We start from the raw sequence: 12199 nt of genomic DNA on the forward strand, positions 1-12199 counted from the left end.
TAGAAGCCACTTTGCAGCCTGAGTGCACAACTGATCATCAGTTAAAAATAACTGCGTCACCAGAATTAACCACAAGAGACAGAAGTAAGATCATTAAACTAAAAGTACTGACAGTAAAAACAAAGAGTCATGGACACCACAGCGGGTGCAAGAATCACCATTAGGTTACATAAATTAAACAGGTTGTCACTACAAACAACAGAATAATAAAACATGATGCAGACAACACAGAGATGTACCCTGCAACTTCACAGCGGTTGCAGTGCAAAAGGAGAGCCTGCAGAGATTTTACGCAGCTGTGATAAGTTTGTTGTTTGTTGCACTCACCTGTCTGAAGACCTAATGTGAGTCCTGAGCACCGCAGAGTCCTCCACTGTCTGTTCCAGGTTCAACTTCTTTATCTAAAAGCACAATATTTCCAGTCCACTCAGCCTCTCTGGTCCCAGTATAACCAGTCCACTCAGCCTCTGTTTCCAGCTGTGCTCCTCAGTGAAGGTAAAAGTTTCTCAGCAAATACAGAGGTCCCAATCCACCATGAGTTTGCAGGCCTTCAGCATATTAGCCACGCCCAGTGCTACCTGTTGGTGACGTAACATCATGGGTGTGTTTGATTTGAACAACTTCGCTTCCTGCTGTGGTGATTCATTAAATTGTAAGGTGTGTGTAGGATGTAGAGGGATGTACTGGCACAAATGGAATATTAATTAATTAATATTATTGTTTTCATTAGTGTATTATCACCTGAAACTAAGATTTGTTGTGTTTTCGTTACCTTAGAATGAGCTGTTCAGGGGCGGGTCCAAAGAGGCGGGAGTCCATTATTTTAAGTCTTAGGTTATACTAGTCCATACCCATTGAGTACAGCATACCATACCATGACTTAGTCAGACCAAAAAGTAGAAAACAACACCAACATTGGTCCACAGGGGGAGCCACAGCGATCGGTTGCATTTTAGCCATTTTGAAGCATTTTTCTGTTGTTATAGCGCCACCCAGTTGCCAATTAGAGTTAAATTTCTCCAGTCACCTTGAGGCGTCCTGTTCTACATATCTACCAAGTTTAGTAAAAATCCATATGGCGGTTAGGCCTAGATAAGAAATGAGCTCTCTAGCGCCCCCATTTTGTTTGATGGGGTCAATAATGGAGGGGTCCCCTCAGATTATGTGTGGTCATATGCCTACAAAGTTGCGTGGTGATGGGTGAAACCCTTGAGATGTTATACACCTTTATGTGATGAGCCACGCCCTCCGCAATATTCATTGCCTTATAGAAGCTCAGTTTTAGTAAGTTTTCCAACTTTTGCCAAGAGGGAACTTTAGATATTGGTCCCTAGATTATGTTCACCCAGTTTCATGCAGATCGCTCAAACTTCCTAGGAAGAGATCCATTTGAAGTGTTTTTCAAAAAATTCAAAATGGCGGAAAATCTATATAAGCGGAAGTTATGGGTTCTTGAGGCAAATGTGTTCCTCATGAGGAGAGGCATCTCTGTGCAAAGTTTCATGTCTCTACGACATACGGGGCATGAGATATGCCCATTCAAAGTTTGCAATTTCAATCGGTTGCTATAGCGCCCCCCTTTGGCCAATTGATGTAATATTGCTTCATTGGCATCCTCCCATGACCCTCTACCACTGTGCCAAATTTCACATGGATTGACCAAGTCAGTGAGGAGAAAAACGTGGAACAGACACACAGACAGAGTTTTCATCATTATATAGTAAGATACACACTGCAGCTGAAATTCGGTGAGCTGCAACATGTGGGGGGTTGACTATGCCCAAGAAACTGATTTTGGACCCACGGTACAAGAGCAGGTTAATACCTCTATGATGATAGTCTACATGCTGCTTTAGAGGCTTTTATTCCCTTAAACCAGTAAACTTCTCAGGTGGACACACACACACACACACACACACACACACACACACACACACACACACACACACTGCAAAGCTGCCATGTAAGCAGAAAAGAAACATTAATGTTATTAGTAACACCTGTAATTTTCCCACTAGGACAAATTAAAATGTCTGCTGAGAAAAAGGTCCATTAGGAGTATAATTTTAGGAGTTTATTTCATGCAGTCATGTTCAAGTCAGAGCTGATCTGAGGTCTGTAAGAACACACTTATGAGAGACTGATTTACTGCTGATTACAGTGAATAAAAAAATGTGTTGGAGCACAGATGACAGGACACACTGCCTTGATTCATAAATATTTTATGTACAAAATATTGTTACAAGTATTTTCAACATATGTCACATTGGAATAATGATAACTACTTTACATACATTTGATCAATCTCCATATTTCACAGTACATACATGAAAAAGATCACAATTCTAGTTGACTCTGTATACAATAAATACATGCTCTGGTCGTAGGCTTTATTTATTTATTTTTTTAACTTTTTACAAACTTACAGTTTGAGTGCAAGAGTTCAGTTGTCACTGCAGCTGTGTCCACTATAAGATAACTCAAACCCTACTGCAGACAAGTCTTTGTTCAGTTTAACACAGCCGGACTAACGTCAGAACTCTAAACTAGTTTCCAGAATACCTCGTTGAAATTCTACTATAAGTTTGGAGCCACAGTGCAGCAAGTTTTGGCAAACGTGCAGTAAGATTTGGGACATCTACAGTGGCCACATCTGTCCGCAAACAACCCAAAATATGCAAAGAGAGCTAGTTGAACATGGCTCGCTGAACACTTGCGTTTCTTGGCACGTAGTAAACATACAATAGTGTGGATCAAACCCAGTTACACTTAAGTTAGTTCAACAACCTGCCTGTTTTTATTTTCCATCCTGGTCCGAGTTTGTAATGCGCCTAATGCAGAAACACCAATCAGGTATTCATAGACATATGATTGGTGCAGTATGTGACTGCGCATGCACGACAAGGCTGAAAGACTTTTGTTTTGTTTTTTCATCCAATTTTGAGCTTTAAAAACAGATAAAATAAAATCCTTGGAGGTCCGTTTCTGAACCTCCATCAAAGCTGTTCACACGACTTCACGCCTGAAAACAGGTCGTCAGCTTTTGGCTGTTTCCAGTCAGAGCAGGTCGACGGGTAAACAGTGTCCACAGTCACAGTTTCACACTTGGCAGAAACAGAATTTAAAAACCTTTGCTCTGCAGCCACAGTCCAGTGGTCAGTCAGATACTTAAAACTATACCCATAATCCTTTGCTTCAGAAAATAAAATCAACGCCTTTCACTTTGTAGAACCCATTCATTTAGGTCTGAATCCCACTGAGTATGTGAGCTAGCGACATTAGCTAGCCAACATTTTCTTAAGGCTACGTAACTGAGAACTGACTGATTTAAACTGAAAATCATTTCCTAGGGTGTCGTCTTTTCTTTCATTCAAGAGTCTATCTGGAAAAATACTACCAGAAGTCCATCACTAAAGGGCAACACATTCACTGGCATCATTTTGGTCATCGCCAGCTTGGATTTTTTAGCCATATGTGACCATATTTGGAGGAGAAGGTAGAGCTGTGGACAAGTAAGTGGTGGATCTGACTCATAGACTGTGGTGACGCCTCACAGACAGCCTGTTTAAACCATAAGAAAATGTAAACGAGTGAGTTATTAAAAAAATTCACCCTTGAACAGTTGTCATGAATGTTGAAATTATATAAAGAGATCAAAATTGTTTTTCGTAACAGGCTGTAAACATGTGTATTTCTGCTGTGACGTTGGGGGTCTGTGGGGACTGAATGGCTTTTAGAGCCAGCCCCAAGTGGCCATAAGAGGAACTGCACTTTTGGCACTTTTGCATTGGCTTCTTTTTCCGTGCCCGAAAGTTGCCGCTTGATCTTGACACACTTGTTTTGGTTTGACTCAATCACACTTCATCACCTCTTGTACAACATTTCCCAGCGTAAACATGCTTCAGTTTCATGGCGTACCCTGGCTACTGTATCCTGACTATAGTGCTTCTTTCTGTAAGATGCATCTACGCTTGTCGACAGGTGTGAATCAAAGGATGTGACACTTGATACAAACGATGTGTGTTGCACTTAATTCTATTGTCATGTTAAATGATAAATGAGTTACCATTGATCTGGTTGTTGACCAATAAATTGTTGTGTATGTGACCGTGTGGCAATACTAAAAAGTTAAACAGGAGTTCTGTCCAAGTCTTAACTTTTTCGTCAGGATCCAGCACCCAGTCTTTCAGGTCTAATGTGAGTCAAGCGCGTTGTGTCTTATTTTTATGAACTGGCTGATCAATTCTGAGATGCTTAAATGTTTCTTACAAACTGAAGCTCATGCTAAGTATGTCACATGTTAATCCTTATGCGTTATTGTGACATTAATTAGCTGGTTAATGACGTGTATCCAGTGTCATGTTTTTGGGAAACAGTGTTGGGACACTAGAATCAACAGTGGTGCCGATGTCACAGGATCTCTGTGAGCCTTAAAGGCTCAAACAGTACAAGACTCTTGGATTACCTCCTCCAACTCACTTCATCTCATGTCATAATTACTTATGATCATTAAACAGTCACTTCATAGCAGTCAGAATGTACTGCTCATGTTCAGATGGTGTTTAGACAACTGCGTTGGTAACATCTTTTTATACCGTCAGGTAGACAGCGACACAGGTTCATTCATTCCACTGAATGGATGTTTGGTAAAAAGGTGTGCATTAGCAGCTCTGATGGCCGACAGACAACAGATTTAGTTTGCTACACACGACATCAGAATCAGAGAGTTTCTCTGCAGTGAACTGAAACAATTTCCGACCTCTGAGTTGGTGATTTAAACCCAAAGTCGCTCATGTTCTTTATCAACATTTTGAGAAAACACCTCCTTCCACAATTTGTCTATTGAATTGAATGAATTTCTTTGTTATCACATCTATTAAAATGGTCATTTTAGTTGTGTCTGCTGCGTCTTTTGAAGAACCTCTTCCACATCAGAGGCTTTAATCGTCTGTGTTTACTGAGGATGAGGATGACAGTGACAGCCACGTAGCCCTGACTCAACCCCGACTGTGATCATGTCAGTTTCACATTTTCACCATTTCTACCCATCTCTCTTGGATCTCTGCTCATCTGCCCTCCTCCACAGGACGAGTTTCAGATTTCAGCTTGACAAACTCTTTGGCCACTTCATCAGCAGGCCGCTGGGACAGGATACGCATCACAGTCAAGCCCGTCTCGTCGGTCTGAATGCGTGGCCCGATCGGACACCAGCACACGCAGCTCTTGCGATCAGCGACATCGCGCAGCTGAACCACGGCCATGCCGACCACCCGGTCTGCACGGCCGAAGCAGTAATCCTTCACCGTCACCTGGAGCTCGTAGCAGTCTGGGGACTCTTTACCCAGGGTGCTACAGAGCAGGAGAAGAAACCAAACATCAGACTCTGATTTCAACATTTCAGCTGTGAGTGTGTGAGCTCATTAAAAGTAAAGATTTCAAACTCACAACTGGAAAGACTCGTTGAACTTCGCCGACCAGCTGTTGTTCTTGGATTTTGTGGTGAACTTGCGCTTCTTGTCGGCCAGGAAGGGACCGACCATGGAGACGTCAACAAAAGGCCGGAACATCCCTGATGTCTGCCACTTCATATCGTTCACAGCGATAACTGGATGAAGAGAGAAGCAGAGATTCAGTGATGAAGTGGAATTATGTCGACCCTTGTTTACTTTTTTAAGAGGACCATATTAGTATTATTGCATGTTTTAGAGTGTAAAACTATAAAGTGTTAATCACTGGGTATTACTGCTGACCATTCAGTCTGTTTCAGTTCAGTTCATTTAGGTATAAAAGTAATTTGAAAAGAGACTTGCTGACTTACTTTAGTTGTAAATTAACGACTTTGTGATTGAGGAATGAGGTGAGGTTGTCTTGTGAATTTTGTTTTGTTGTTTCTAGTGTATAGGTATAAATTGTCAGTTGTGAAGCTCTCGATCGCACACACCATATAGAGATTTTTCTGCACACAGTTGCCTTCCCATGTGTGTAATGGTAAATGGTTATGGATGACCTGTGCATCGACCAACACTTGGCAGTAACATAACGTATAGACAACTAATAGTTAAAAGGAAAGTTATTTATTGTTTGGGAATGTTTTGATGTGAGTTGCTGAGATGTCTGATTTTCCTCTAATATAATGGAACTGGATGGAACTTGAACTGCGGTGCTCCAAGCTCCCCAGAAAAATAAATAAACACATATATAAAAGCGAAAGAACTGAGACATCTCTATGGCTGATATCTCCAACACTCAGTTACTCACTCCAAAGATTAATAAATAGCACTACAGGTAAGAGGAAAAATATGATTTGGGGCGAACTGTCCCTTTAATCGTAACTGTGTATATTGAAGTCAGGAGTTTCACCTCTGACAGTGACTTTGCGTTCCTTCCCGAGCATCATGTCGATCTGCAGGATGGCCTCTCCGATGGGCTTCTCTATCCCCGCGCCTGCAGAACACACCCACCACGTCACACATTAACATGATTAACAACATCTTTTTATTCTCATCCTGATCTTATTACCGCTGCAGTGACCCACTTTCTTATCTTACATTACAGCTCTGAGCAAAGCTGCTAAAATCCCTTTCGTTACTATAAAGAGTGATGGTGATAATGTGAGAAGTGGTTTGTGTTATAGACACACTGCCGTATCTTGTACTGTTACAGTCGGCTTTTGATGAAGTGATAATTTTTTAAATTTACAGCATGAATTAAAACCCCAACACACAGCATGGGGCATTTGCTCTGCAGCGGGAAATGCTCAAGAAATATCTCTACAATTACATCACCACTCTTCGTTAATTAACAAGGAAACATGTGAAATACACTGCAACACTGTGCCTTGTTAGTTCATAGAGTAAAGCACATTTTTGCTGATGGTAATGTCCAAAAAGTACTTCGAAAAACGTTCAGTTTAACTTCTTGAACCTCTAATGTTTGGTTGTTACATAACATTAAATAACCTCACTTGTTTCCTGTAGAACCACAAATATCCGTATTTAAGTGTGTAGTGGACTCACCCCTGTCAGGTCGAATCTTCTCATTGCCCGTGATTCTGATGCCCATCCCATCATGCACTGGAGGACAGGAAAGAGCAGAATGGTTAAAGGAAAGCCTACATACTGTTCATGCTGTGAGTGTGTGTGTCTATGATCACCTTGGGAGTGCTGTGTGGTGACGAAGGTCTTGATGAGAGCATCTGTGCTCTGTGAGTATAGGGAAAGGGCGTAACGCAGCGACGCCAGTTCAGGACTTTTCTCCACAAACGCCTTCTTCAGCCCGTTTCCTCCTGCGTGGAAGTATTGCTGGAAGAAAAAGAAAGCAAGCAGCGTGAAGGTGGGAAAATAATCCTTTTAGGTGGAAGGATAGCTACAAGTATTTTATTATCACCAGAAGGCATTGATACTGTTACAGTAGACAGATCACACATAAGAATCACAAAAACAACATCAGGACATCCAAAGTTGAAAAAAAAAACATAAAAAAAAACTACATCTTAACTATAAACTGATTTAACACTAAAAGATAAGGACCACATCCTGAACAAAGACCATGATTGTGTCTGGGAGTATTCCAAATATGGTTAGTTCAAGCGACATACGATACGATACGACACGATCAGATCAGATCAGATCAGATCAGATAAGATAAGATAAGATAAGATAAGATACCTTACAATGATATGATAAGATAAGATACGATACGATCAGATCAGATAAGATAAGATACGTTACGATACGATAAGATCAGATAAGATAAGATAAGATACGTTACGATACGATGATAAGATAAGACAAGATAAAATAAGATAAGATACGATAAGATAAGATACGATCAGATAAGATAAGATACGATCAGATAAGATACGTAGATACGATCAGATAAGATAAGATACGATCAGATAAGATACGTTACGATACGATGATAAGATAAGATACGAACGATAAGATACGTTACGATGATAAAATAAGATAAGATACGATACGATACGATACGATACGATAAGATACGACAAGACAAGACAAGACAAGACAAGACACGACAAGACACGACAAGACACGACACGACACGACACGACACGACATGACACGACACGACACGACACGATAAGATAAGATACGATAAACCTTTGTTAATCCCAAGAGGGAAATTCAGGTGTCACAGCAGCAAGTCTCATATATACTGTATATTGTCTTGTATTTAAATGGTAAGATGCCTTAAGGGAACAGTGTGTAGGATTTTGTGGCATCTATAGGTTAGGATTGCAGACTGCAAGCAGCTGAAACTTCTCCCATGTTCCAAGTGTGGACTAAAAATTCAACTTTTTGTATAGGCTCAGTTGAACATTGCAATAATAATGTGTGGTTATCACAAAATCCCACGGCACACCTGGATTGGCATCACGGCACACCACTGTGCCGCAGTACACTATTTGAGAACTGCTGCACTAAAGAAAACATTATTGTTATATTATATTCCATTTCTGCCAATACATATCCCCCTAAATCCTACACACTGGACCTTTAACTGGAATGACATGAAAATAACTGCAGAGAGTTTAAATATACACAAGTATGTACAAGTATGTAATATACAGGAAGAAATTAAGTAACAGAATGAAATGTTAGTCTAAAGATTTTTCTTTTTCTGGTTAAAACATTTATATAAGAGCACCTCTGAGTACATTTCCTGGTTTATTCTGCTGCATGACTAAATATGTGAGTGTCACTTTTCCTAATAAAGCAGCATATCAAATCTGGTGGCAACATCTCACAGTTAAAATGTGAAAGTATTGAGCATGCTGGAAATGTTTATATTTTGATAAAACAGCTGTTAGAAGTCTCAGTTTACTTTTTACCCTCATCTTGCATTTTCTATAAAGCAAAAAAATCATATAAATGTCTCAAAATTTACCAGATTTTTTCCACACATTTTCCATGTTTTTCCTTGCCTGACATGTGACTGTGCAGGTCTCCACCTACCTTGATGGTCTCCAGCCCTGCGTCGATAATCACACACTGTTTGGGCGTCAAGGTTTTGGCTTCTCCACCTCCCTGCAGCAACAAGAGTTCACAGACTGATGTCAGATAAAATTTCCTCATAAGACCAACACTCAAAATAAATAAATAAAAATGAATCAGAAACTGGAAAAAACATGATTAAAGGTCTTTGTAATTTAGCATAGTTTTGAGTAGCCTGTTTGTGCTCACTTAAATACAGTGACAGTATGAATCCATTTAACAGACCAATGACAATCTACACTGACTGTTTTGGGTGACACGTTTCAGAGACTTCAACAGTAAAGGAGGGAAATACGTCTTCAATTTACTTTCAACATCCAGATTTTACCAAGTCTAACTAGTCTTCATACTGCCAGCTTTATGTACAGTCTTGCATGCTGCGTTAAAGGATACTTTAATACTTTGGTGAATCTAACTGACAGTTTAAACATCAAACTCACACAATAACACAAACTAAATAACTGATAGGCACTGATAGACCAGCAGCTGCCGAGTCTGGCTTTGAGGAGAGCATAGATAAATTTCACTTTCAGTTCAGTTCCACGTCGGACAGGGCTGTCTGTTTGAAATGTACTGAGCACACAACTGGAAAAATGAGACCTGGATTACACTGCATGAGCTGTGTGAGAGTTTATAAACGGATGGTTTGATTGATCTTTAGATCCTTTTATTGGTTAGTAAAGCTGTTAATGGTCTTAGTTCTACCTATTTATCGTATGGACCCTCCAGAACCCTCAGGTCTTCTGGTAGTGGCCTTTTAATCATCTCCAGAGTTAGATCAAAAACCCACGGTCATTTCATAGTCATTTCATAACTATGGTCCACGTCTGTAGAACAGCCTTCCTGAAGACCTGAGGGCTGCAGGGAATTTTAATGTTTTTAAAAGCAAACTCAAGACCTACCTTTTTAGCCTGGCTTTTAATTTGACTTTATGTCTTTTTTTAATTTTGTATTTATTATTATTGTGTATTTATCTATTCTTATTAATCTGTTTTTTTTTAGCTGGCATATTCTTCTGTTTTGGTACTTATCTATTCATTTATTTATTGACAGATTTAAAATTGTTTTTCTATTTTGAGTTTTTATCCTGCCTCTGGTGTTTCCCCACTTATGACAGTGTTTTGTTAGTTCCTCAGTATTCTTAAACTTGATGTAAACACTGCAGATACTGTGAAGCGAGGCAACAGAGAATTCACCTTCTCCATGAAATAAATTCCTTCTCCGTCAGTCCCGTCATCCTCTGCTATTTTTATTAGTCTTTTATTGAGAGCCTCCTTATCTGCTGGTTTCACAGCCTCACAATGACAGACAGAAACAGTCTAAACAGCATTGTTAAAATCTGCTCTAAGATCACCATAGTGACACAGTGGGACTTGACCTTTTTGTGCAATCAGCAAATCCTCCAGAAAACCAGCCACAACTATTGTAGCTTCTTCTGGACGTGTTCTTGCAGGGAAATTTTCTCTGTTGCCGTCATGGCATTGTTTATCTGCTTGTAAAACTAACTGGTATTCAAAATATTTTATTCCCTCTGCTATTTGTCTTTTAAATCATCTGTAAATTTTTATTTATTTATTTATTTTTTTATCTCTTTTATGATAATATGTCTATTTACGTTTATTATTTATAGATTCCTTTATTCCATTCAACTCTTTGGCATATTCTTTATTTATGTTTTTTTATTTTATTACTCATTTATTAATGTGTCTACATGTTACTCTATGTTGTGTTACAGTATGTGTGCAAGGCCACAAATTGCTCCTGGTGGGAATAATAAAGTCTGCGTAAAACAGGCCAAGCCCTCTGCTTTTAGATGTTATGTGTATATGTGACGTGGTGTGGCGGCATTTGTTATAGGAGGCAAGACTCTCCTGCATGTGTGTGTGGAAAAAGTAACGTAACCAAGCCGTCAAGTACAGCAGACACAGTGAAGTGCATGCTTTTCATAAATGAAATTCTTATTATGGGCCCTTCAAAAGTCATGTTCATTTTGTCCACGAAAATGTGTTTGTGGGAACCCTGTGAACCACTTCAACAGCTTTCTTCTGCAAGAACTTGTGGTCTTTGTGGCCAATTTTAATTCTTCTAAATGTTTTGGTGGCAGTTTTGAAATAATTTCTTCTATCAATAAGCCATTACGGGGTAAAAACACGTGTGAGGTAATTGCTTCTCTTGAGGCTCCGACTCTCTGCTCTGGCTTCAATAACAAACAACATGGCGAGGAGCAGCAAAACCAAAATCCAGGCTTTCAAATGTCCCTTCAGAAAAATAAAACTCCTTTTTCAACTCTCTGCATGTGTTACCTTGAGATTAGACAGTCCTTTAGCTGCTGTGAGGAGCTGAGCACCCTGCAGAGGGGGGGGAGGAGGAGGAGAGAGAAAGAAGTGGATGAGGAGGGATTATATTGAGACTTCATATGACTTTTTCATGCTTCATTGTACATCACAATTCTCTGTACAAAAGACAAAATGCAGTAATTCGACATGATTTATATATTTAAGGAAGAAATCAAAACTGGAACAAATCATGTTAAGATCATTCCAACATTTTGCAAAAGAGAAACACACCTGCGGACATCCACCACTAGGCGGAGGTAGAGCACAGCAGCTGACACTACTAGAATCCAATATACTGTAGATATACTACTGTGCCTTCCATTCATTCCCTTCTTCTGTTATGATCAACTTGCAGAGACTTTGTTGACATATTTCATTCATTCAAAGTATGTTTAAAAAATTCACGAGCTTTGCTGTTTGAAGACACAACAACACACAAACATGGATGTTGAATGTGAATATGACTGTATCTAAATTCTCTTTGTGAGTTTTAAACTGTTGCTGTTCAGGGGCCGATTTTCAGATGTTACCAAAAAGAAGAGTTTTCAAAGACAGTCTGTGCCTGCTGCTCAATCACCACGGGACAAAAACATCATTTTGAAAAAGACATTACATGGAAATCAATGAAGAAAATAAACAAGATTGACTGATATTTGTAGTGAATGGGCAGACACATGCACAAATTTTGTCCTTTAATAACTGTGTGTGTTTTAATCTCCTTCACTGTCCCCTGAAATCTCTCATCAGTATGTAAAGCTGGACTTGTGATGACTGTAAAGACATCTGACAGAAGAAGAGAAATACGGAATATGGATTACTCATTATGCAACTGCTTTTTCATTATCT

At 39.6% G+C, this 12199-nt stretch overlaps 1 protein-coding gene across 1 annotated transcript in view; it reads right to left on the bottom strand.

Moving 5' to 3' along the window:
- Positions 1-2325: 2325 nt before the first annotated feature.
- LOC126394434 (protein unc-13 homolog B-like) overlaps positions 2326-12199 on the bottom strand; it is a 134086-nt gene continuing 124212 nt past the window's right edge. The window contains exons 26-31 of the mRNA XM_050051245.1: positions 11321-11365; positions 8979-9050; positions 7154-7301; positions 6361-6444; positions 5446-5605; positions 2326-5349 (exon numbers count right to left, since the gene is read on the bottom strand). Coding sequence (XP_049907202.1) covers positions 5067-5349; positions 5446-5605; positions 6361-6444; positions 7154-7301; positions 8979-9050; positions 11321-11365 — 792 coding nt within the window. The 3' untranslated portion in view covers positions 2326-5066. The remainder of the gene's footprint in view (positions 5350-5445; positions 5606-6360; positions 6445-7153; positions 7302-8978; positions 9051-11320; positions 11366-12199) is intronic.

Source organism: Epinephelus moara, chromosome 8, assembly GCF_006386435.1.
Source record: "Epinephelus moara isolate mb chromosome 8, YSFRI_EMoa_1.0, whole genome shotgun sequence".
Lineage (NCBI taxonomy): Eukaryota > Metazoa > Chordata > Actinopteri > Perciformes > Serranidae > Epinephelus > Epinephelus moara.